Source organism: Onychostruthus taczanowskii, unplaced genomic scaffold, assembly GCF_017590055.1.
Source record: "Onychostruthus taczanowskii isolate IOZ18803 unplaced genomic scaffold, ASM1759005v1 scaffold22, whole genome shotgun sequence".
Taxonomy (NCBI): domain Eukaryota; kingdom Metazoa; phylum Chordata; class Aves; order Passeriformes; family Passeridae; genus Onychostruthus; species Onychostruthus taczanowskii.
In genome coordinates, this window is record NW_024499462.1 from 10,223,290 (window position 1) to 10,251,170 (window position 27,881).

Genomic DNA, 27,881 nt, shown 5'->3' on the forward strand with positions numbered 1-27,881 from the left:
ACATTTCAGTCCTTACTGCATTATCCACACTTGCTTTTCCCAGAAGTCCTGGGACAGTACTCTTCCTAGTTCTCCAATGTATTTAGCATAGTTTCTTCTTGTTTCTGTATAGACAAGCCCTTTGGAAATGAAGGTGTTTTGAGTAATTAGTAACATGCTTTATGGTATTTTCAGTGAGTAAAAGAATCCTACTAAACCATGTTCTAGCAGAAACTAAATGTGAATAAGTTATAGCTTACAATTCTTACCTTTTTTCCTGAGCTTCCCTAAGCCCATGGCTAGACCCGGGTTTGGATGTTCAGCCATTGGATTCTGATACCACTTGCTGTGTCCTTCTTTTCCCTTTAGTATCTCAAAGCTCCCTGGTTATATCTACCTTTGCCAAGTGTTTGTGTATATATGGATTTTCAGATAATCAGAGGATGTGAAATGCTTTAACTTATTTTTAAAATTCCCTTGTTTACTTTGGGAAAACTTTTCTTCTGTTTTTTTTTTTCCCCTGTAACATATTTAATAAATTATAAAATCAACACATGTGCAGTGGTTGTGCATCTTATCCCAAACACATTCTGCAGTGCCAGAGAATTGTGCCTGTGCTTTAACACAGCAGCTAGTACTATTTGTTGTGCTAATTCACTTACATGGAACTGCTGCAAGTACGGAATCACATTAGAGAGAAAATCCTGGGCAGACATGGGCAAACTGTTGTATGGTCCTTAAATGGTGTTTGTAGGAAGAATTTGAGCATTAGGGATATAGCAAGGTTTGTTTTTGCTTTGTTTTTTTTTTTTTTTTTTTTTTTTTTTTTTTGGGGAGAAATTGGGGGGTTTATGTGAGAGAAACTGGCTGGGAAGTGAGTGGATTTTGGAAAGGAAAAGTAATGGGCTTGCTTGAGGTGGGGACAGAAGTGAAATAAACAGCTACAGCAATCAGGATAGGCTGGTGTTATTCTAGCCTGATGTGAAAGGATAACTAAGTACATGCATTGTGGACCCTTTTAGCATGATATCTCAAGGCTTGTTTCAAGGCACTCTTAGCTCATAGGAAAGAAAGCTTTTTCTCTAAACCTGCTCTCTGTCATAAACATGAATGTCTGATGCGAGTTGAATAAGCTCTGCTGCCTAGGGAAAATTTAAAACTTCAATGCATTTGGTTTTGTAGCTAAAATGCAGTGGCAGTGTACTTGTTCACATCACCACAGGTTAATGGGTATGAATCCAGTCACTCTGTTGTTCCAGGAACTTGCTTATGTCCATCTTCAGTCGCATAGTTCATAAGTCTTATTAACTCACTTACCTGGTTATGTATAATCAAGTCCTCAAAACAGAAAACTAGAACTAGGAATTGGATCCCCTGTTTTGTCACACTAAACTTTCCCAGTAATTGGTTTGTTAAAAGGAGTTTTATGTTCAGGGGTTGGAAGGAATTAACTCCAGGGCTAAATATCTCAGAAATTTTATTACATTTGATAGTTCTGGTCATTTATTTTAAATAGTACAGTACCCTTCATAATGATTAGGTTTCATAATTTGCAGCAGACTTGTATGAACTATGTAAAGTTTGTTATGGCTTTTGGCTACACCAAAAGAGAGAAATTTCTCCTACTTTAGATTGTTATGAAATAGATGAGTTTGATAGCTTCTCTCCAGCTGAAGCAGGGAAACTTTTCTAACATGAGATTGGTTCCTAGCTACAATCAGAAAACAGATGATTGAATCTCTTCTTAAACCTAATAGTTGAATCTCCAAATTAGCTGGTTTTATAGCAAAAAAAATCACTGCTTGTAGAACAATGAACTGTTGAGTAAATGTATGGTAAACTGTATTGTAACCTGATCATTGGATTACATTTGTAGCTTCTATCATGCTCTGCTGCATTAGTAGCAGATACCAAGGATATGATTCTTCTTCTTTTGTGTTTACTATGTTATGGTCATATTCACAGTGATGACATTGTGGAACTCAGACCAGCTTTGTGTTCTCTGTGAATCTCAAGGAATTCTCTATCACAGCTAAATGAAAGATTACTGGTGTATTGAGTTTATTAAGAATTAACTTAAAGACAGCTTTTAATCTTTTGCTGAGTCAATGCTTTTCAAGTAAGATAAAGATTCTTCTATTTCCACAACAATGGGAAAGTGTACATATATAGTATGTATCATTTGTGCTTTGATACATACATGTATGTTATAGTCCATACTGTGTATGCCAGAATACTGATTACTGGCTGTGCAGTAGCTATTTGAATGGTACACTTTGGAAGTCTCTGAGTTCCAAAATTTTTGGGCTCCTCATCTGCTTGCCTTAAACAATTTACTGGTTTCTGGCTTTGTCAGCAGTGCTTTAATTGCTCTTGACTAAGTAACCTTCTTCTCAGGCAATAACATTTGCATGCACTCTGCAGCAGTTTGTAAGTGCATACCTGTACACTCAAGAAAATATTCACATATTTAAGATGCAATTAATGAAAGATTCTACTAGCCTTGTTAAATAGCACACAGTGGCCAAAAGTGGTATGAGTCTTGACTCAAGTTCTGTTCCTTTGAAAAGGTTGGAAGTGTTTGTCTGAAAAAAGAATGTGAATTTTGCTATATAAGAGTAGTACCATTGGAGGTTTTATATCTGGAATGAGCAATTGAGAAATTTTTTTTACCTGTCAAATTCCGGTTTCTCTGCAAATATTCTAAGACATTTCAAGAGGCCAGAAAATTACTTCTACTGTCAATTATTTCATTTTATTTTGATCTAAATTTCTGTGACAATTTACTAACTAAAAAATTGATATTTCACAAAGCTACTAGTATATAAAAACAAAGATACCAAAAGTAATTGTACTGCAAATGGAACAATAGATTCTATTAAAAACCTTATACAGTAAGTGAAATTTAGTTTCCTTGTTAAAGCTAGTTTTTGATGTTGTGTGAATTTCTACCCTGCATAAGTAGTTTATATATTTGGGAACTGTGCTAAAAATAGAATGATAATATATATTTAAGAGTAATTAAGAAAAATTGCTTGAAAACAATATACCTATTGATAAATATGGAAAAAATACTTTTGTAATGGAACACACAATAATACATTACAGTGTTACGAAATCCTACATTTATCGTCACAGGGTAGCACCTCAAGTGAATGCTGCAATAAATAAATTCCCTGCTCAATTAGGTCTTTCTGAACTCTCTGGAATCAGGCTATGTGGTACTGTGCCCAATGTACATGATTTAGAAGAGGCCAGGTGGTCACTCTGTAATTCCAGTCATGTTGTTATGTTCAGTGCAGCTGTGAAGGTGAGTAAGGTAAAGGCAATTCAACAGAAGTTCTGAGAAAACATTCCTTTATTCACCAGGGATGTCTTTTACTAGAAAAGCAGCAAAAGGTGACCAAATAAATCACCCATATCAATGCATCCTTTATACTGTCCATATTCATTTAGTTTGATTGATTATGCATTCAAATCAGTGAAGCTTGTGTTTTTTGGATCCTGTGCACTGCATTGAAAAATTCACCTCTGCATATCTATGTGTTTATGATCTTCAGTTATTCATCAATTACTGAACATGTTGGACATTTTGAAGTTGCTCTGTATCTCATTATTTCATCTTTTTTTCTTCAAAATACACTGAAAATTCAGGTTTGCTTTGAAAGCTCAAGTGAAATTATTTTGAATGAAATAACAAAATGCTTATTTAAAAGAACCGATTGGATTTCAGACTGGTTACTGTAATTTATAATTCCTCCTCCCTCTTCTTCTTTCTCATCCTTTTTGTCCTCCTTACCAAGCATCTTCTCCCCCATCCCTGAGTAATACTGGTGCTATGTACAGTATTTTGTTGACAGTAGTATAAACATTCTCAGCCTGTGACTTCATTGCTGAAATAACTCACCTCTTTCATATCAACTCTTACCTAGGAGCCGTACAGCAGACTCATTGATGTAGGTTTTTTTCTGCATGGCAGCCCAGGCCAAGCTGGTTTCATTGCATGATGCAACTTCACCTTTTTTGGTTGTCTATGGGATTAATTATAATCTATTCTTGTATTGCCTGTGCATGCCAATGTGCTTACATAATGATGTATACACTGAATGCAGTCTAGAGCATTAAGTGCATGAAATGGAATTAAAAACAAAGACAAAACCATAACATTAGAAAGTTTGGGCAAAGGTAAATTATGCTTATCACTAACTTTAGTTAAGCTATTATAGAATGAATAGGACATAATATGTATCAGGTCTATGTATTTAAAATTTCCAGCATATTACAATAGTTTATTGACTAGAGGCACAATTTTGTGTGGTCAAGATGTGAGGAGGAAAGGATGCACTGACTACCCTGTTGTGACAAGGACTGAGTGGTGCCAGTAGTATCAGAAAGACAAACCTTTCCCTGCTGTCAACTTCAGCAGCAGGTGACAGTGAAAAGAGGTAAGATTGTAAATAATAATTTCTTGGAATTCAGAATTTAGGAAGCATTTTAACTCCAATGGGGTTTTGGGTTTTTAAAGGATAAATAACCTGCAAAATAATGTAAAATTTATTGATTTACAAAACACATGGTGACATTCCATATGAAGAGTTGTAACCCTGCTTGAAATTTCCTTTTCAAATGACATTGTGACAATTCTAACCAACCTGTTATTCATATGTTCTTAAATGTATTCAAATGAACCTTCATCAACACGGTATAAGATGTGATTGAATTCTAATCCTATTTTTTCCTGATAGAATGATGAAACAGCAGTTTGGGAAGTGACTTGAAACATTGTGTCTGAACACAATTTTTCTAGTACTGTTGATCAGTGCAAACGTTTAGTGTATGCTTGGAAGTTACAATTTGTGCACTCTCTGGTGTCAGAATTAATGCATGGATTTCAAATGAATATTCATCTTGATGAATAGGTACTATTGGTTGTATAAATTTAACTTTGAGGGCCTATAATATAGAATGTTTTGATATTTGAAAAATGGTCATAGAAAACAGGTGTATATGTAAAGTGAAAATATTCTCGTAGTGTATATGTTTAGGCAGGTAACTTAATGAAGACATACAATATATTCAAAGTAGTACCAAAGGGAAGTAATTTTTACAATGGTTGTCATGCCACCCACATGCTGATGCTGTGCTTCCCTAAGAATGTGTGTTATTCAGGATTACCTAGGCTTTAATTTTTTTATATTCTTCTTAGAGTCCATATAATGGCAGTTAGGTTTTTTTCCCCCTTTACGATGAAGAAAAATTCTGTAGTACTCTAAACCGGGTCAGACATATCTCTGTACAGTAACATGAAATTATTTCTGCTCTCAGTACACATGGGATTATTATACCAGTCCTTTTGATTTTCCAGTAGCTCAGTGTATAAGTTCAGCTACAGACCTGTTCTCTCATTCACAGCAGCCAGGATACAAAGGTGATGGATGTTACAACCATTTTGAGAGGTGTTAGGAAAAAAAGGCCACTATATATTAATATAATTCTTATATTGATGTAAAGTACTTTTGTATCAGAATTCTAATAATTGATTTGGCAACTGCTGCAGCTGTAGGCAGTTTCTTATTCCATTTGTTAATGGAGATAAAGTTACTGCTGTAAAAGAAAGGCATAGTGTCATTAATCTGCCTAAAAGCAGTCTTGCCTTTCCCATTTAAAAATCCACTGGGTGAGACTGTCACTCAGGCTTCAGGCTAATTTTTTCTGAAAAGTTTAGGTATTTTCTTAATTTCTTCTTTGTCTAAATTTGGCGAAGTAAATGTACCTATTCAGTGAGTCTTTCATAGAGTCAGCATTTTGCCTTAACAGTATGGTAATTGCACTTAAGCCAGTGGTGGTAAATAATCAGGTCTCACAGCTGCAACAAAGCTTTTCTAGAAGGAAAATTTACTAGATTGCAGTTATGTAGATGTGGAACTTAAACCACAGCAGTGGAGTTTATGGGTAGAGGAACTGTGTAATGTTCACTCATTAAAGGTACATGCAATTAAGACTCTTCAGGGGACTATTAAAAAAAAAAAAAGGAAACTGGTAGAAGGGATTGTCATAACTGTTGATGCATGCTAGGAGTGAATGTGGCCTTGATTGTGCCCAGAGCCAGTTCAAGGCAGAGGAATTTAAACAGCTCTACTGTGATGCTCAGGGTATAATCAACGATCTTAAATGGTTATTCTTGGTAGTTGAAAGGTTTTTTACTTCAAGTCACCTGTTCAATATTGCTAGTAAAGTGTAACAGGTACACAAATACAGGCTTCCTTGTGGCAGGTTACAAGGATACACTGCACATCTCATAGTTTGGAAGGGGAGCAGCAGAGCTGCATGACCTGAGGTACCCTAAATGTACCTTAGGTATTAATTGAGCAAGGTGCCTTAAAGAACCTTTATGCTGGTGGGGTAGGTAAGGCTAAGAGGTCGTCAAAAGGAACAAGAGGGAGAGTCTGAAATTATGAAGATTTGTTATGAAGATTGGTTGAAGATATCTTCTAATTTTGTGTAGATTTTTGGAAGGAATTTACATTATTCATGTTTTGCCTTCATATGATGTAGGAAACAATATATCCTGCCTGGTGTAACTGTGTATTAGGACTGCTTTAGAATTACTATTAACACAATGTGCCTAGGTTTTGTAGGGTTGCTAATAGCTTTGGATCATGCTATTAGATAGCCTGACCAAAGAAGCTGATCCAGTAATGTAATGTCAGTTTTCTACTACTTTGCTATACTTCTGACTTCCATTGCTCATTTACATTATTCACTGTTGTTAAAGCCAAATAAGATTCCTTAGGCTGAAGTTTATTTCTACTCAGTAAAACGAGAGTAAAACGAGTAAAACTCAGCCACATATTTTTCATCACAATATCATAGGAGGGAATTCTAGAAATGACAGACAGACGAATGAACTGTAAGTATTTTACACTCCAATTTATCTGGTACTCTTGTCATTTTCAGTTAGAATGTTTGAAATAAGACTAAATTTCATAGGACAACCTTACTTTTTCTTAAGTTACAGTATGTAAGCTAGCAAGAAATGTATGGAAAGTACATTCAAAATCATTTGTTGGAATCAGTTACGAATATCAAACAGAAAATTAGAGCTCCGTTCTTTGCTAATATACAAAAGAAAAAAATATTAATTTCCAATCAAAGAGGATAGATGGAGAACATTCTAGTTTTTGTTCATTGTGTATATTTTTTCAAATAATTCAGTCAGATGAGGGAGAATTTTAATAGTTTGATGACAGTATCAAGAGAATAATCAAAGGCACTGAGATGGAGGAGTAGTTGGAGCTGGAAATGCATGATGATGGTGGGCTGTTGAGATGGCAGCTGCAAACAAATAGAGCAAGGAATCTCAGGAATTCATTGTTGCTGCAAGATAAGAGTAGCTGTAGATAAATTTATTCAAACAGACACTTGTCTAAGAGTTCAGTGGTTTGTAGGCCCTCTCCTAAAAAAGGAGGAAATTTTAGAAATAGCTGATATATAGATCATTCTATTGATTCATGCAAATGCAAGGGCTGTAAGTGGTCCATATGAGCCAGGCTGAAAAGTATTTACTGTTTAAAAAACTCTGAATTTCAAAATTAAATTTTAAATCTCTCCAAAGAATCTACTGCAGTGTTTATCTGTATGTTATAAATGAAAAGGTTTTATGCTGCTGATATACTTCTCACTAACTTTATTAATTCCTATTTGTTAGTTCAGTGTCAGCATGGAAAGAGGAGTAGTATTCCTATGACTTGCTAGCATTTTCATGTCACCAATTCTTTTTTCTGGGGTAAGCAGCTACCACTTACTGCTCCTAGAGAGACTTTGATAAAAACTATTAGGTAGCAATGTGACAAGAAGTGATAGTATGATATCATTATGAAGGAGAGAAATTATCAAGATTGTCAACTTCAGTAAATGAGATATGCTGTTCAACCAAATCCTTTCATAATGCAATCAGTATAAGAGATAAAAATGAAGTGCCTTATTAAAATTTGTCAAAAAAAAAAGAGTAAAGTTAGTTGAAACTGTATAATCATATTTTTCTCTTTGGGATGTTAGTAGTCTCACACAAAATCATTTTTATTAAAATTAAATAAAAATTTTTATTTAATTAAAAATTAAATAAAATTTAATTTTTTATTTAATTAAAAATGTGGTCCCAGGCATTGTTGTGCTGTCATTTTCCTAGAATTGATTTGTCATCAGGGAGATTGTTTTGTCAAGGTAATGTCATGCTATTTTTAGTTGCCAGTGTTCTTAGCTCATGATGAACAATTAAGGAATGTAATGCAAAATAAAACAATAAGCTCTTTCTACTTATCTATGAGGTTCTCAGCAAATGTTTTCAATTTAAGTTATCTTAGGATGAAAATCTTACTGGGGTATTTTGCAGGAAAGCACCTGCTCTGTATTTATGTGCTACTGAAAGAAGTCAGAAGTTATGGAGAAGGATTCTAGGCCATTCACTTCAGCCTGTTATAACACTGAGCTCCTGGGTGTTTTGCTGTTCTTAGGGACATTCCTTTGACTTCTGTTTGAAAAATTAGAAAAGACACATGATGCAGAGAGTAGTGAATAGACACGCATCCTGAGGAAATTATGATGTTGTTTCAGAGTGAGCAATTATAATGCATTTTTTCTGTATGTCCCAAGAATTCAGTATAAAATTATAAGCAAAAGTTTTTTGTTATTGTACATAATTTTGTGTTTGGGCTGAAGAAATTAGCTCAGTCCAATGTGATTTTGCTTGAATGCTCTAGAACATTGGCTTATGATTTACTGGGGAGTCTGTGAAGAAGCATGATGTGCTTCAAATTAATGGGAAACTTGAGAAAGAGAGATTAAAACTGACAGCATTATCTGAATTTTACAAAATGTTATTAGTTCATTTAGGTAAAATAATTATTGTCAATGTTACTTGACTGTCACTTGATGTGTTGCCAATTGCAAATAGCTCTGTAAATTTGGTAGCATTAGATGGGCATCAGGAAAGCAGACCTTAGTTCTGCAGTTGTACCAACTAAATTTGCCTCCTAATTTTGTATGTGAATGTGACAGAAGTTAAAATTAGGAGCTTCTTTTTCATTCACACAGGAAATCCATATCTATCTTAGTTTCTAAATGGATTTAATTTTGCATTAAAAACTGCCAAGACACAGCATTTAAATATATGTTTAAATTTTAAATAAATTTCAGTCAAAGGGGACAATAAGAACAACATAAACTCTTAAGCCCCATTCTTTATGACATGATGCAGAGAAGTGAAAGGATCAAAAGACAAAAAAAAATCTCTGATTCTGAGAAAAATGTTTACTAAAAGACAAAGTTATGCCAAATTAATACTTATTGATCTGGTTTTGCTGTTTTTTTCCTTCTGATATTGAAATTTTTTTTGAAGGAGAATAGGGAAGCCAGTTTATTTTGCCCCAAATTAGTCTGAGAGCTTGCCAAGGTTCCCTCCCAAGGTACTAGGGAGATTGCATAGAAGGACTTCGTTGTAGAAAGCATTTGCAGAACAGCTGAGTCATGATGCATTTGTTTAATTAGGTTAGAAATAGAAGGGTAATATTCTAATGCCAGTTTATGATCTATCAGACTTTCAAGAATAGCAGATGTTGTAATAGAAATTAGAAAAGGGAAGTAACAACAGACATTTAAAGTGTTCTTGGGGTTTTTTTTTCTGAAAAGCAGAGTACTTGCAAGTTATAAAGTCTAGGTTAAACATAGTGTAAGAAATCTTGGAAGATAGCTTTATTTCACATTATTCGGCAGTTTCATTTTAATTAGATTTATATTTTACTTATTTTAAAATTGAACAAAGAGGATTCTGATTGTTGATGTAGTTCAAAGACAGCTTAGTGTGTATGAGTCTAAGGTCATCAAACTATTTTCAGAAGGAATGTGAGAGGTGCATATCAAAGTGAAGAAGGGAGGCCACTCCACATGTACACTGCAGAAAAGGAGATGGAAACAAAGATAGTAAAACAGAGTATCCAAAATAAATTCTTCGCATGCTGAAGTTGAGGGGGTTTTGTGAGTGGAAAGACAAATATGGTTTCATCCATTAAGTAAAGAATAGTCAGAATTGAGAATTTAAAGAAAAGTACTTGGCAAAGTACTCAGGGATTTGACAATGAAACACTTGGGGCGCAGAAAGTTCACCCACTCTCTGTGTGTTTAGGAGAACAGCTAAGAATTTAGTTGTAGGAGGTTGAGTGGTCAAATAGGATTTAAATGTAAATAATATAAGATACAAGAAATAATTACAAGTTCATCCTCAGTTATCAGGCCATAACTGTCTACAAAATTCTGTAAGAAAGGGATTGCTACTCCCTCACTCACTAGCTCCAGAAAAATACCTCTAAGCAGTGATCCCACAGAGTTTTATGGACCCAGGTCTTAGGGCTGTGACAGCAGATTATGTGGCACTTCTCCTGCAGGCCAAGTGTCTTCACTTTGCTTTCGCCAGTGCCTTGTCCTGGTGATCCAGCTGGCTTTCCTTCCTCCTTGGGAAGGAAAACAACTTAACTCTGCCTGCACTTCCTGCAGCACTAACTGAAAGTGCTGGCAGCAACAGCTCCCCAGTGGTGCACCACGTCATGTCAAGGGAGAGGGAGGTAATTTAGAAGATACTTGTGGTCAAAAACTTTATTGGTGCTATGACTCAAAGAAGGGCTTTCTAAACTGAGATGCATTTAGCAAGCATCTTGTGTTTAGAAGATGAATACAGATTCTGTAAGAAAATAATGTTTTTCTTACGGTGGAACTCACAGGGTTAATAAGTGAGGAAGCCACTTGAAGTAAGAAAAAGTATGTTGTGCTCTCTGTCCCTTTTAAGATTTTTGACATCTTTGATTCTAATTTAGTCTTGGTGATTTGTTTTAACTATGATATTTGTTCCCCGAGGTATATATTTGATAGGCATCTGTGTTATTTTGCTATTTGTTCATGCCTGTTTCAGTAAAGAAGGTTTTAACTGCTTATTCCCTTCTGGGCTGTGTGACTAAACCATAAAGGAGTAAACTCTTCTCCCTTGAATGAAAATTGCTTTTACTAAATGATACATGTGGCTTTTCTATAGCTTTACTTTAGTACTACATCACTGAATCAGAGATTAAAAGCCTAACCATGAGCAACTTAATTTTCCTTTTTGCTGTACTGTTCAAAATATGCATTAAAGGAGTATAAACAAACACTCCTATATCAAATTTGTGCCAATTTTTACTCTAGACTTCATAAAATTTGGTTTGCTCTAGAAGTAAATTTGAGGGAATTCAATATTAAAGAGGAGCTTCCAGTAAAACCCCACCACTTTAAGCAGTTTTATGTAGAAAGAAAAATTACATGCCCAAATTGATAGATATTAATTGCATTGAAACACGATTGGAAAATGCAGTAAGTGGAATGTCTTCAAATGATGCAATACTAATGACCTTCTAAATATCGAGTGGTTTCTCTTGTTTATGTATTTATTTATTTATTTGTGTTATTTATGTTTTAGCAGCATCAACTGGTATTTCTGTACGTAGCTATAATTTCATTTTAAAATTTACTCTCCTCAATAGACATTCCTCCTTTACTCTCCTCAATGGAGATTGGAAAGTGCACATTTTACTGGTTTTCCATACAATGTACTGTGTTGTGCAGTCTAAAAACTGTCCTGAATACAGGAAATAAAAACTTCCTGATTTTTCATATGATCACTTCTTTAAATTTTATATTTTATTTTATTGATATTTAAAAAATTTAAAAATATTAAAAAATATTTTATCTTGTTTCTGTAATGGATTTGGCTTTTCCTCCACCATTCAGAAAGCAGATTTGCAAAACTTACAATTGTAAATTAGGAAAATTCTCTGAATTTCTAAAATTTTCAATAGCTTCTTAAAGTTCTGAAGTTGTAGCAGCTGTAGTAAGGTATTAACATCAATACTTTCTTGAAGTTGCAGTAGAAGTAATTTCTTCTGTGGCGGTTTATGAAATTTTATATACATATCTTCAAAACACTTGACAAAATACAACTAGATTAATATGTCTTTAAATAAACATTTTCCCTTTAAAAAAATATACATAGGTAAGAAGTGGCATCCATCTTAGTCTTTGCATGCCTTGTCCTTAAAAAGTAAGAGAAAAAAAAAGGCTAAAAAACATTAGGAGCAGACTGACACGACGTGCCAAAAATACAAGAGTCCACTTCCTTACCTAGGAAGAACTGTAAATTGCATATTGTATAGTTATTTCAAGTGCTGAATTGGGTGTACAAAAGCTTTCCCATTATTGTGGGGAACATTTAATGTAAAATCATCCAGACAGCTGTCACTGTGATTGCAAAGCTGGTTGAAAGTCGGAATGAGTGTGGAACTCCTTCTCCTTTTTCTGTGTGGTCATAATGGCAGTGACTGCACCAGGACACAGGTTCTAAGTTCATACTAAGGCTTTGATCTGAAGTTTGCAATGGGCTTTACAGCTCCTGCCAGGAGGTGAAATGATACAGTAAAACCCACTCAAGTTATTTTCAACTCTGTTTCAATTTCAAAAATCCTGGAAATATATGAAGGCTTCTGTGGGAACTTTCATATTAATATACTCACAGAAACAATTTCACAAAACATTAAAAAGCATTTTTTGCTCTCTCCCACTCATTTTATGACTATTCAAGGAATAATTCCAGTAGAAACATTTTGATGCATTAGAATCATTTTAAGCCAACCAGAAATAAGCAAGAATAATAAATACATGATGTAAACTGGTGACAAAAATAGTTCTTTAAACAGCAGTAAGGTCCTTTGATTTGAAATGACAGGTGGTACATCATGTGGTAAAAGTGTTGTGCACAGTTTTGGCTTCGGTGTTGATGGCAGCAAAGATTTAAGGATGCTGGGAACACCTTGTCAAAGTTTTGCCCCATATCTGTAAAATTAAATGGAATTATTTTGTTACCACTCTTGTAGTCAGTCTTGTTCATTGAAGTAGTTTATGCCTATTGTAACTGTACAACTGGGCTTCATAACTACTAGTTTTGTTGTAAAAATTGTATGGATAATCAGAGATTCTCTTTCAAATTACTTACAAATATTAGAGAATCATAGAATCATTTATTTTAGAAATGACCTTTAAGTTCTCCACTAAACCATGTCTCTAAGTGCCACAACTATACATCTTTTAAATACCTCCAGGGATAGTGACTCAACCACTTCCCTAGGCAGCCTCTTTCAATGTGTGACAATGTTTCAGTGAAAAATTGTTCCCTAATATCCAATCTAACCTTCACCCGGCACAACTTGAGGCCATTTCCTCTTGTTCTGTTACTTATATTTGGGAGAAGATGTCAACCCCCCCCTTGCTGCAGCCTGCCCTGAGGGAGTGGTAGAGAGTGATAAGGTCCTTGCTGAGCCTGCTTTTCTCCAGGCTGAACAGCCCCAGCCCCCTTGTGCTCCAGAGCCTTCCCCTTTCTGTGGCCGTGCCTCAGCCCCTCGCTGTCTTGAGTGCGAGGCCCAGGGCTGGACACAGCACTCGAGGGGTGGCCTCACCAGGGCCGAGCACACAGGATGGCCGCTTCTCTGGTCCTGCTGGCTATGCTATTCCTGTTATAAGGCCGGAAGCTATTGGCCTCCTCAGCCACTTTGCCACAGGCTAGCTCACGGTGAGCTGGCTGCTGATCAGCAGCTTCAGGTCCTTTTCCAATGAGCAACTTCACAACTGCTCTTCTCCAAGCCTGTAGCACTGCGTGAGGTTGTTGTGACCCAAGTGCAGGACAAGGCATTTGGCCTTGTTGAACCTCATACAATTGGCCTCAGCCCATGGATCCCGCCTGTTCAGATCCCTCTGCAGAGCCTTCCTACCCTCTAGCAGGTCAACACTCCTGCTCAGCTTGGTGTCATCTGTGAGCTTACTGAGGACTCACTCAATTCTTGATTTTGATTGACTTGACCAGATAGATACAAGATCAACATATTTGCTACTCTCCTTGGGCTCAGCCATCCAGCTTGTCTTTTACCCATCTAGTCCAAGCTATGAGCAGCCAGTTTCTCCAGCAGAGAAACTGTGGGATGCTGTGGGAATTGGTGTAAAAAGCTTGACTGAAGTCTAGGTAGTCTCCACAGCCTTTTCCTCATCCACCAAGCAAGTCACCTTGTCATAAAAGGAGATCAGATTGGTCAAGCAGCACTGCCTTTCATAAAAGCAAACATGCTGGACCTGATGCTACATGTGGTGTCCTACATGTGCTCTGTGCTGGCTCAAGATGTTGTACCCAGTGACCTTTCCCAGCACCAAGGTCAGGCTGACAGGCTTGTAGTTGCATAAATCCTCTTTCTGATTCTTCTTTTAAATGGGTGTCATATTTCCTAACTTCCTGTGAGGTGAGACCACTCCAGTTAACCAGATCTGCTGATAAATGATGGAAAGTAGCTTGGTGAGCACTTCTGCCACTTCCTTCAGTATCTTTGGGTGGATTCCATGCAGCCCTCTTGATTTGTGTCTAAATGGTGTCATATTTTACTGACTATTGCCCCTTGGATTATGGGGGCTTCATTCTGCTCCCCATCTGTCTTCCAGCTCAGGGCACTGGGTACCCAGAGAACAACTGCTCTTACTATTAAAGACTGCAAAGCCAGGTATTAAGTACCCTAGACTTCTCATTCTTTGTCATTGTGTTCCCTCCCATCCAATAAAATATGGAGATTCCACTTAGCTCTCCTTCTGTTGCTAATACATTTCTAGAAACGTTTTTTATTGTCTTTTATGCCAGATTTGGTTCTAGCTGGGCTTTGGCCCTTCTAGTTTTCTCCCTGCATAACCTCACAACATTCTTGAAGTCCTCCTGAGTTGCCTGGCCCTTCTTCCAAAGACATTTATTCCTGAATTCCAGCCAAAGTTCTCTATTCAGCCAGGCTGATGGTCTTCCCTGCCAGCTCCTCTTTTGACACATAGGGATGGCCTGCTTCAGTGCACTTATAATTTCCATCTTGAATCATGTCCAGCCTTCCTGGACTCCTTTGCCCTTCAGGAATGCATCCCAAGGGTCTTTCTCAACCAGCATCATAAACAGGCCAAAGCCTGCCCTCTGGGAGTCCTGCTGGCGCCCCTCATTATTTCTTCAGAATTCAAAATCTGTTATTTTGTGATTGCTGTGCCCAAGACAGCCTCCTTTTGTCACATCAGTCACCAGTCCTTCTCTGTTCAGAAAAACATCTCTAATGGGGTTCCTTCCCTAGCTGACTCATTTACCAGATGTGCATGTCAGTTGTTGGAGTATTGATCTTGCCATTTTTTTAGGGGGAGGTACCCATTGCATATAGAGTTCCATCATTGCTGTAATTTTTATCTATCTATATGAAGTCTTTCCTCTCATTGCTACTATTCTATTTAATTGATTTTATCATAGTTTCTCCTGTCTTTTTGCGGTATAAATGTAAGAAACCATGCTTACATGGAAGGGGAATAAAAACATTTCTAATAGTCTGTCATCTTTTTCAGAAGTGAAACTTTTGCTGCCTTTTATGGGGTGAAATCCCATAGGATATGCCATGTAATTTTAATATAAACCAGGGAGTTTCATTAGTATTATTACTGGTCCTGGAGATCTTAGTGCACTACTAAGAAATACTTACAGCACTTCTGGTTTTGGGATTTGATTTACTTGGTGTAAAATTGAGTTTCAAATTGGCTTCCTTTCTGCAGCAGGCTGAATTGTGTAATGATTAATATTGGTGGCCATATTTTTCTGCCAGCTCAGATGTCAGCTACTGGTGAGAAGAAAAATAAAAAATCCAAACTGAAAGTTTAATTTAGAATGTTTAAAATCTTTTATTATCCATCTGTGAAAAAATTAATAGTTTCTTCAGTGTCATGCCCTTCTGACAAAATCATCATTTGAAATAAAAAAAAGGATTCTGTGTTTGTCTTTGAAACGGACAACTTAAACATTGAAAGAGAGGGATGCTTTCTGAAATGAAGGAAGTTTAAAGGATATGACTAGCAGAAACAGCAGTTTTGGTATTAGGGGAACAAAAGTCACAAATCAGAATTGTCATCCATTGTGCTAAGTGTTTTGCAAAAAAAATGAAGATGTATTATGCATTAGGTAATTTGTCAGATCTTGTAGGTTTTTGTGAAGGACAGTGACACAAAAGTAGAGCTGTTAGCTGCAACCTTAGCTGACCTTAACTAAAAATTGCTCTCCATCCTGGTTATAAACCTCTGCAATTCCATTAGCTTCAGTGAATTTCTCCAGCTTTTGCAGGAACCTAACCGGGAGTTAAGGGTTGGTGCAGGGCTGTTGATTCTGTTCCTCTGTACAGTTGATTGTACTTCCTGTTGGTAGGGTGCACTGTGTCTCAGTGTGTGGCCTTCCTTATTTTGAAAAATCGTTTGTTCTCATTAGTGTCATACAGAAAATTATCCAGTTGGGTTCTCAAATTACATCCACTGTTTTTGTAGCTAAAACTGCGTTTGTAAATATGAGGTATTGTCTGCTCTCCTCTATGTTAACATTTGGCTTCTCTTCCCTTCTGCCTGCTCTTGTAAATCAATTTTATTTGAACTTCAACAGAAGTGTCTCATAACTTCAATGCCTTTTCAAATAGCCTTTGAAAAACAATTTTAATAAGATTTCCTATAGCACTGAAGCTTCTTAAAATATGAAGCAATTGTACATCAAGGAGAATTTTGCTGTATACATTCATGCATCTAGAGACAGGAGAGAGCATGCTGTAATTAACTTGTTTGACCTGAAATGTATACAAGGAATGGAAAATTTGGCTGCATGTATAATGACCTGGTAGTCCAGGTAATTTCCTTTATGACTTAAGTTAGGTACCTGACATTCATAACGCATAGAATCTTGCTTGTTGAGCAGTCTAGCATTATATTTGCAGAACTACTGCTATACTAACTGGTATTACATTAATGTTCAGTGATTTATTTGATCTAGAAAGCCAACAAATTTCTGCTTTTCTAAAAGGATGTTTTCTAGGGCTCCAAATGTTCAAATGATCTACGTTCTAGTTTGTCTCTATTACAGTTGTGATGAACACATGATCATTTGCAATATATGTGTGTATATATATGTATATATGGTGGGACATTATGTATATATAGTATATACATCAACATATATTGGAACATGACTTTCACTTTGGTCAATGACTGCAACATTGGACTGTGGCTTCAACAACCTGTTTTAGAAACCTCACAAATAAATCACTGATGATACGTACGGAAGTTACCACCTTCTTTAGATAAAAGTATATTTATAAGGTACCAGTTTGTATAGAGTAAGCTTTGGTTCTGTCCCACTGTCAAATAGAGCATAAAATAAGAAGCTAAAATTTGCAATGGCTGCCTGATACACACAAGGGTATTTTAATTAACCTGCATGCAGAAATTAACCCTTAGAGTACTGCTTCAAATTCTTCAATTTATTTTATTTAATTTTACCAGTGGGCTATGCTGCATTTCTACTCAGTTCATAGTACCGTACACAAAGTACATTAAATGGCCATTAAAAAAAAAAAAAAAGATGTGAGAAAGAGAAAAAAAATCCAATCAACTTTTTATAAACAAGGGATTTTACAAGACTAAGTACTCCAGGTTGCTAATGGGTAATGTATTCCTAAGCAACTATTTTTTGTTAAAGGTTTTATGAATTAAAAGCATGTAATGTTTCACTGTACCTGTGTACTGGTTAAGTATCTTCCTAAAGTATCATAGGTGTGTCTCCTTTAGAAAGAAGTCAGTTCTTTAAGGGTTAATGTGGGGTTAAGCAATCCTGAGGTATTCTCCTGCTTGTCCTCTCCTAAAGGTATCTGCATGTTAATTCTCAAATATTACCTGAACAGGTGAATATAAATACTGTATGAATGACTAACTGAATGAATGAATTAATTCCTTTGAAATGCTTGCTTGTATCTTCTAATCGACTGGAAAACAGAAACATGATTTCTGGATCAAGGTCTTTAATGAAATGTGTACAATTCTCAGCAGAGTAGAAACTCACATACTGACAGTTTATTCTGATTTCTTTGTCTTTCAAATAGCCCAATAGAATCCTGCCAGAATTTCTACAAAGATTTCACATTACAGATCGACATGGCTTTCAATGTGTTCTTCCTACTCTACTTCGGCTTGCGTGTAAGTAGTGCATCTTTGGTAGCAAGAGGCAGGGAGGGAAGGCAGCTGCTGTATATGGTGATTATTTGAAATAGAGATTGTATTTTCTTTGAAAGAAGGACAAAATGTCTTCTTTCATGCAAAAAATATGAGCATTGTTTTGAAATGTGTAAGTCAAAATTTTAAGACTTAGATAGAACTGCTCTGTTAAATATCTTCATGGTACACTCTTTTTCCCCCCCCTTTTATTGGTATATTTACATTTAATGTTTATATAAAGCAAATGTTTTCATTACTTTTTAATTATTAATAAAATGTGAATGGTATTTTCATCTTATTTAAGCACATAGGCAAGGTCTAACTACAATGCCCTTGGCATCTAATCTTGCCAGTTTCCCTGGGCTGGTTTTGTATTCAGGAGAGAGAAATGACCACATCCGTGGTTCCATGCCTGAAGTGCTGCTGCAGTCCCAAACTATGCCTTGTAGGAGTCACCCTGCTGATCTCCTCGGGTCATGTAATGATGGGACTCTGTAAACCAGTCTATATTGAGAAATTTGTGAACAGCAAATGCATAAGACTACTACCAGCATACTTGGTGTGCTGGAACAAAGGTGATGTACTTCAAAATACTTTATAATTGCCTACACTTTTCTAATATTACTGATACATTTCAATAAATGTGGAAAAAGTATTTTTAGCACAGCTATTACAATGTACATGATCTATCTCTTTAATTAGACCTTTCATTTTAATCTCAGTGTTATTTTCAAGAAATTCACAATACAGACTTCTTCCAGTGAGACATGTTTTTTCTGGACTGACCTAAAACATCATAACTTTTGAGTTTAATATTTTAGAACAGATACCTGCAATCAGCATGAGAATAATCTGATTCTTTCGTCTCTTCGTCTCTCTTTTTTTTTTTTTTTTTTTTTTTTTTTTTTATTTTCTTTCCAGTTTATAGCAGCCAATGACAAGCTATGGTTTTGGCTAGAAGTTAACTCAGTGGTAGATTTCTTCACGGTCCCTCCAGTGTTTGTGTCAGTATATTTAAACAGAAGTTGGCTTGGTAAGTACAATAGTTTTACCTTTAAAATGCTTGTTATAAAATTACTTTGACTTTGCACATTTCAGTGGAGAATTTCTTCATCTAATGTCATTGTGTAAACAGAAAAAAAATGTTACCAAAATTGTTTTCTAAGTGAATTTCAAGCAGAGAGGTGGATTTTGTCAGAAAAAGCACTTACTATATCTGTTTTGTTTTCAACTCATTAGTATAGTCTCCTATGCTAAGTGGTGGAGAACTCCATTTTGGAAGTACTGTGTAACAGCCTGCCTTTATCAAACCATGAATTGGATTTGTCTCACTTTTTAACCTGAACAGAAGATCTAAATCATTCATTCACTGAACTGGATTGCCATGGATCATTGTCAACAATGAAATCAATATATTCTCATTGCATTTTTTAAGCCGGTGTGGCTAAATTTTTGAATCCACTGAAGTGACTGATTCGGAAGACACATTTAGACACTTAATATTTTTGTTGGACTGCTAGGAATGCATTAGAAAAGGTATATGCCACATGTAAAAGGGAATGCAAATGAAATGGAGAGGACACTCAATTAAAAAACCTCCAGAATGTGCCAGATGGAGTTTCTTGTACAAGAAAACATGTTATATGCTCTTTCATAAGAAAAAATGAATGTCAAATGTTGTGATTTTTTTTTTTATTCAGAGAAAACATTCTAAAGATGGCATACTTTGTGACTGGCATGTCTGTAGACAACATATGAAACTCAGTTTGGCAATTCATTCCTCCAGAAATACAGGCACTCATTTTCCCTGAAAAGTGAAGAATAGTTATCGTAAATGTTTCATATGGAAAATAAAATAAACCAGAGGGTCTTTAATAGTCTTTTAACATTTTCATCTTAATATAGAAGTGCAAAGATACAAAAACTATTGATTTTTTTTTTTTTATGGACAGCGATTGGTAAATTTATAACCACAGTAAAGGTCATATCAGTGGCTATTAGTATGCCAGGGAAGAAAGCAGTAAAGCAGCCAGAAAAGATCACTATACATCCTCCTGTGATTACTCTCTTTATCACATATCACTTCTGTCGTATATGGAAAATTAAGTAATTCTTTTTGAAAGAAAAAGTGTCATACAGTTCCACATTATGTTAGGAAATAAAATTTAAAAAGAAGGTATGTAAGTAAAAAACATGCTTATCCTTGAAAGAAAATTGCCAATTTCAGTAGTTATAACTTAATCTCAGATTCCGTGCATTATGTGAATTAAAGGGATGGATTTGCACTCCTGTATGGGATGTATCAGAGTTTCCCAAAAACTTTGAGATTGAAATCCTTGGAGACGGAGGCTATCTGAGAGAATAAATAGAATCACAGAATCCATTGAAAAGGAATATGAAATGAGAAAGCAGCAAGACCACAAACTCTGGGAAATGAGGCAGAGATAATTATTTGGGATGAATACCCTTCATGAAAGTGACTGCGTAATTGACTGACTCATGGTGACACAGCAATCCAGCTAACAGTACTGACAGGGATAATGAGAGCGTTTGCACATTTAGCAGTGTCTGCTGCATAGATTTCATAAGTTTTATGTCAGTTTTCAGGAAGAGTTAAGCACTCAGGGTTGGAAGGATTCCCATATCTCCTAATTAGACCAACATCACTTTACCTGGATTTCTTGTTTATAACCTCACTTTGCCTGTTTCCCCATGGAATCCTCCTGATATATTTATCACCTGTTGAGGCAAAAAAAGTTACTTAAATGTAGTGTTTTTTGATGTAGTCATCTTAGGAGTAACATATTTACAATGTTTTTGCTTTGCACCTGCTTCCAAAGGGGTTCTTGTTTTAGATAAATCATCCTTAGTGAAATCATTCACTAATTCAAAAATGTGAATTGTTTGGATTCCTAACATAGCTTTAATTTAGACCAGGAAGGTATTTTAAGAAGCTATGATGAAAGAATTTTAAATTAAATATATTGAAGTGTATTACTGAAGCCTGTGTATTCCTTTTTACACCTTTGAAAGGGATGGCCAAGTTTACTGCCTGTGGAGCTCAAATACTTTGGTCATACGTGTAGGTAATACAGTGGTAGGACTGAGTGTGTGAGTAGTGGGGAAGGTAGTGTGTTTAGACCATATTATTTAGTTTCAGGTTAGATGCCTACTTTGCTCTTTTCTTTTGTATAAATATTGTAATTGAGAGAGATATCCTTCTGCTGAGGGGGATTCAGGACATTTAAGTTGTGGGTTTTGCACAAGCTGTCCCCATGTAGGATTAGCAGGGAGTTTTGCCTTTCAGTGAGGCAAGTAAATAGAGAGGGCTTAAGATTAGGCAATGTGGAAATCATTCAACATTGGCACATTTTAAGAATTTCTTGATGATTTAGCAGGTTTCCTTTGTGTGCTTTAGATTTCAAGATCATTTAGGAGCGAAATAAAATGCACCATCTGGAATGTATTGTGCATCAGGGTCTTTGCAGTTTATTTCATTATCGATTCTCGTCAGTCAGCTGTAATGAGTTCATTGAAGTAGTTGGCAGCATCAAAGTTCCCAGTGTGGTTCTCTGAATGCCCAATTCTACAAGAGCTGTCCTTGTTTAGCTAACGGGCTAGTATCAGTATAGACCCACAGTATGAGCAGTATTTTAAAGAAACCAAACTATCCTAAATAAATAATAAACTTTGCCTTTGGAGCAGTAAGTGCTTACAGAAAGATGTGAAGCATCGCAGAGGACATGCTCTGGATGTGTCATCTGTTCATGTATGGTAGTGGAGAGCCAGTGGATTTTTTCTGTTCTTATGCTAGCTCAGAAATGCTGTCATTCACCTATTATGTAGCTCTTAGTATGTGAAGCCTTCTCCTTTCCCTGATACTCTTTCGTATTCAGCTGTTCTTTACTTACATTTTTGCATCTTGAAATGTTGTATATTAATTAAATTTTCAATCAGAATTCATAAAGTATGTTTCAAATCTAGTCTTCTACCTAGATTCCAGTTTGCAGACAGCATTTGGTATTGAAAGACAGATCAGATTACACTTTTTCAAAAGGTTTCTAGGAATATCATTATGAGCAATGTCTAAAGTAAAGCTGAAGGCAAAACAGCACTTCAAACCTGCAAAATCCCAGATTTTTAGATTTGGTAAATCCTTCAGGAAAGGTTTCTGTGGTATCATTTTTGCATGCACAGGACAGCATAAGAAAAGGAAGCACATGAAAAGAATGCATTTGGCATATGGAAAGAGCTACATATTATTGAAAAATTGGGGGAAAAGAAAGATAGGAAAGAAATTTTTAATGAATCTGTATAATTCAGTGATGTACAGAGCTTTATCATGCTATTTAAAAATGTCTTATGTTCTGATTTGAAAACTGTACAGATATGAACATCAGTGTGTTTTGGATGCTCATTTTCATCTAGATCCCCATATTTCCAACACTGTTTTGCAAGCAGTAACATTTGTGTAGATACTTGCTCATAAGCTACAGCTGTGCTTTATCAAATCATATGTATTGCTTGCACAACTCTATATAAGAAACTTTCTGATAATGGTGGGACAGTTCTCCAGGTGCAGGATGCTACAGAGTGGAGAGAATCTTCCCAAGGAAGGAATGATTTACAGGTGATTTTGACAATGAATTTCAACCAAATTTTTTCAGTGCATTGCTGAGTATTTGTATTTTGTTTATAGTCTAAGTGAAAGTAGGCTAAAAGGGTTGTTGGACAGAAAAGAATTTGAAATAGGAGAAATAATGGTATGGTAATTTTTGGGCGTTTTTTGTGGTTTCTTTTTTTGGGGTTTTTTTGGTTGTGGTTTTTTTTTTTTTTTTTTTTTTTTTTTTTTTTTTTTTTTTTTTTTTTTTTCAAAGTTGTCATAATTTGAGTATCCTAGCTAAGTTTCCAATTCAGAACTTTTTCCTTTGGATATCTTGCAGTCTGAAAAATTGGAGAGTTCTACAACAAGTGAACATCTTCCAGTTTTATTTAGTAAAGACTCAGCAACACTTTAAACACTTAAAACCATTATTCTGTCTTCTGTGATAGCAAAGCCAATTCAAATAACTGAAATGCCTTTAATCATGTACTTGTATGCTTATGAAAAAAGAAATATTGATTTTATGATCTGACTGTATTGAACTAAATTGCCTTGACAGGATTGTATTGTTAGAGGGGGATTTAACATAAGAAATATGATCTTGGCTTCACGTTTGCAAGAATATGTGAATGAGGAACAATCAGCCTTAGATTGTGATATTAATACAAAGTTGTAATACAACATAATATATGAATTTGATAGTGTCTTATTATTGAATCACAGAAATTAAAGATAAAAAAGGTCTTTTAAACAATCTTACTTCCTTTTTCTGACCGTATGTTTCATCTATTCTACTGTACAGAACATCAAGTGATAGAAACTGTGTGATTCCTATAAATTATATTATCAGGAAGATTTTTTCTTCATCCTTGTTCCCTGACATGCCTTTTAGTCTAAGTTGCTGTAATGCTATACTTTTCTTTCAGAAAATAATCTGATATATATATAGTAGGGTAAAGAAGAGAGACAACAGATGCAAGTACAGACACATGCAAAATGTAGAAAACAAATATCTTCAGGTGGTGATAAGCACAGTTTGGGAAGGGGATCCTTTTTTCCAGTGTTTGCTCAAATCCTGTCCAAGTCCTGTTCCAGACATGTCAAATAATTTTGGATTAGACTTGTAGTTTCAGTATCAATGCCTGGTCAGAGAAGATTATTTCCAGAAACTCTGGTGGAAATTCAGCTTTTTTGTTGAATCACAGAATGAAATTATTTTAGAGATAGGTGATTTTGGAGAAAAATCAGATGTGTATTATTAAGGTAGTTAAGGTGATGGTGTGGAGCCTTCTGCCCATCCAGCAAGTGTTCTTCAAGATGAAGCTTTAGTTAAAAATCTGTGCATGAAAACAACATTTGTTTTAATGCCCTGTAGACTTGACATAATCTCTACAGAACAGCTCAGCCTGAAAGCGTATTTGAATCTGTAGAACACTGTGTTCCTTTTGGAAAACTTAGATGGTTTAATGGAATTTAGTTACACCGACAAAAAGTCCTCTGATAACTTGGTTATAGGGATACCACTTTGGCTTTGCATTAATTTACTGGATTTTGGTGCATGCTACAGGTCGCAAAGCTCCCTTGCTCAGCACCTTGAATTTGCAGTCATTTGCAATGACTTTATCAAGTGTTGTGCATTTCTGCCATCTATTGGTGGAATCTTTGAATGCACATAAAATTCTACAATATTTCTTACAAAACTAGCGTCTTTTATACAGCTTTGATGTATTTTTTGGTCATTTTACTTAAATTATGCATTATTTTATATACAATGGAAGCCAAATTCTCTAAAATTTACTAGAAGAATTTTATGTATGTGTGCATGTGTACTGCTTTTGTATATGGTAACATTTCTTTCTACACTTCGAATGCCTTCAAACAGGTATGAATGAATTTACTTAAAAGAGTTTTGAATGCTCACTGTGTTTGGTGATTTGTCAGTAATCTTTCATTGAATGGACTATATTACATTTACATGTATTGAAAGACAATTTTTTTCTTTTTTTCTTCGCAATTAATCAGTTTATGTTTCACAGAGCATGTATATTTTGATAGAGCCCCAGTTAAAGTAATACTTCCCAGCAGGCATTTGAGTTGCTGCAATGTTAAGACCAGAAGGTAACCTTGTGACAAGTGCCTATTTGCCTAATCCATGACAGATTTTTATGGATATTGTTGCATTCATTTGTGACAATACTCTCCTCGACTCTCCTCCACTGATGAGAAGCCAAACAAGTAGCCAAAAGACATTGGAGCAGAGCAGAGACACAGGGACAGCACTAGTTTCAAGTGTCATTAGTGTCTGTCATCTGACATGCACAGAACCTGTGTTCTTGCTTCCCTACCTCTGTGAACTCAAAGCAAACAGGATAATTTAAATCAACTGTTCCCAGTCTGTCTGTGAGTGGTACTTAACATTGCACAGAAAAATGACCCTAATAATATTCTGATTTCAGTTCTGCTCTGATGGGGAGGGGTGATAGGCAGGGGGGGTATCTTGATTTCTTTTTTTTCATGTGTGAATGAGTGGCAGGCTTAGCCCAAAAGTAGTTCTAGTTTCTGAATGTTGAGAAGCTGTTGAAAGCTAATATCATAGCTGATAGCAGTTATATAGCTTTAAAAAGTGCTTCCCACTGTATTTGCCAGGCTGGATGGACTAACTTGACCTCTTTAATCTATAATCTGACTGAGCAAGAATGTACCTTCAGTGGAAGAAAATAAATAATCCAGTCCTATATTTTAATTACTTATCCTGACTACTCAGTTACTTTGTAGTAGAATTCTTTGTTTTGTCTGAGATTAATTAATAGGCTCATGGTTGTTTCTTATAAGCTTATGGAAATAACATGAACTTTTTTCTGGAACTTCTATAAACTATATGTGCCACACTTGCCTAGAACTAAAACTAAGTAGCCCACAGAGTTTTAAAAACTATTGGATGCAAGCTACCCAGACTTGATGGTTTAGAAATGTCTGGCTCAACAGATGTGTTTATTTGCATTCTCCTTAGTCACATTTGGAAGGCAATGATTGGCTTTTACTAAGTTATGAAATAAAAAATGCATGGGAAACGTCTGCTTTTTTTCCATCATTACTGAAATGTTCACCATGTTTCTAGTCATGCAATGCTACAATTAAAATGTCTTTGCAATGCAGTAAGTCTCCGGTTGGTTAGTATATTTTATAAATGCTTTATTCTTTTTGAATTATGCTGATTTTAAACTGAAAAAAGACATTACTGTTATGGACTGGCGTCTTTTATTTTTTTTTAATGAACAGTAAATGTAATTAGTATTTTCATTTAAATGACCTAAATTTGAATTCCTAGTGAGATTTCCTTGTTGTATAACCAACTCTCCCTTCAGTGAAACACTCAGTATTCTTTCCGGGATATAATATTTAGAACTTTTACAGGTATATTAATGTTCTTCAGCATATGTTTTTTCAGGTACTATGCTGTAAGCCAAGCTGTTTTTATGTATATTTCATACAAAGGAACATAAGCAGCTAGACTTTATATTAGCTGGTGTAGCCAAATTATCTGTTGTCATCGTTGCTTGCTGTTCTTGAATGACAGGTTTTTTTCTGGACATCAGTCCATAAATGTTAAAGATCACAGTCTCCCAGATTTAGTGATTGAGACACACAGAATGCTGTTTTGTTGTAGATTGACTGCTAAATTTGAAGTTCATAATATTTGTTCATAATAACGGATTTTAACTTTGCTCGGATTTAATTCAGTCATACTCCCCTCTAGGATAATAACAGGATAGTAATAGCAAGTATAAAGGATTTATGCTGAAAAGTAAATCACTGCAATTTCCTTTAATAACCAAACATTTTGCATTTTTAATAGATATTGCATAATTTTCTTCTCTCCATATCTTTTTTCTGTCCAGTTAAAATATGTTTTCAATAAGTAGCTGTTACGTGAAAGAAACAGAGTATTTTCCTTTTATCCTGCTTTTTATTATCAGTTTAATTACTTTATGACTGTGCTTGGATTCTCTAATGGTTTCAGTGGTCTTTCTGACTCTGTAATTAAGTTCTTCTGCTTAAATGAAGGTTACCTGGACTGTTGAGTTTTCTCTTTAATAGAATGTGGAATAATACTATAAAAGGAGAGAACCCATTCCCTCGAACTGCTGAGGGATCCCATAATTATTTATTCTGTCTTCTGGCATTTGTGTTTACTTGAATGAGGGGCAGTTAAAAATGTTTCTTTTTCACATTATCATCAGTCAGATGATTTCCAAATTTTCTTGAGCCATCTACAGCATGTAACTGACTTGCACACTTTCCTTAATGGTAATATGAGAGCTTAGATTGATTTTTTTTTTAATTTGACTGTTTCTTATCTTATGTCAGCTGAAAGACCAGTTCAAAATAAAATTTCATTTCTTGGCTCCCAGGTGGTATCTTAATATGTATAGTTTCTCGCAGGCATTCAGTCTAGTCTTTATACATTATCCTGTAGGTATTCCCCTGATAGCTTCTTCCATTGATTTTTTGACTGTGTTTTTAAATATTTTGAATCTGAGTTAGTTTGTTGCTGAGTGGAATCTTCTCAACTTTGAATTTTGAATGCTTGTTGTTTACAAGCAACTTTATAAGTAATATAATTGATATCTGCCAAAATTATAAGTCCTTATGCCTAGAACATGACAGTTTATGTTTTGGCATTTTTGACATGAGTTCCATGATTTCTGGTTACTGTTTTTCATCTTTAGCTCACTTTGTATTTCTAATTTCTGTAACACTGCTCAAAGGAACTATTTTATCTTCTAAACCCTGGACCAAGTGTACTGCAATGTCCGTGTAGTTCTCATTAATTCAGCACCTAGTGTGCTCTGTGGTGCGTGAGTCTGGGTTTATGTGGAATTAAGAAAAGATGCATTATTCAGTTTAAGTAATTAAAAACCCCAAACTGCATATCTCTGTTCCTCCTGACTTTTTTGTAAGACTGAATTAATCAAAAGCAAATCCTGTTGAGACTGGAATTGATATAAACTGATGCAAAGATAGTTGGACTTTCACTAGAAAGATTAGAAGTTAAGAATTCCATACAAGACTTTAGAAAGTTCTTTAGTGTCTGTTTTATCTGAATAACAAAGGGCTCTGATGGAACTGATGTACTCACCTGAGACTG

The 27,881-nt window shown here is 35.4% G+C and overlaps 1 protein-coding gene across 22 annotated transcripts in view; it reads left to right on the forward strand.

Moving 5' to 3' along the window:
• The window catches only part of KCNMA1 (potassium calcium-activated channel subfamily M alpha 1), a 429,782-nt gene that overhangs the window by 233,359 nt on the left and 168,542 nt on the right, over window positions 1-27,881 (forward strand). For 15 of the 22 annotated variants that reach the window (XM_041405088.1, XM_041405086.1, XM_041405079.1 and 12 more), the window contains 3 exons: window positions 3,912-3,935; window positions 18,018-18,111; window positions 19,051-19,162. In XM_041405088.1, coding sequence (XP_041261022.1) covers window positions 3,912-3,935; window positions 18,018-18,111; window positions 19,051-19,162 — 230 coding nt within the window. The remainder of the gene's footprint in view (window positions 1-3,911; window positions 3,936-18,017; window positions 18,112-19,050; window positions 19,163-27,881) is intronic. The other 7 variants (XM_041405083.1, XM_041405100.1, XM_041405102.1 and 4 more) reach the window with 1 other exon arrangement.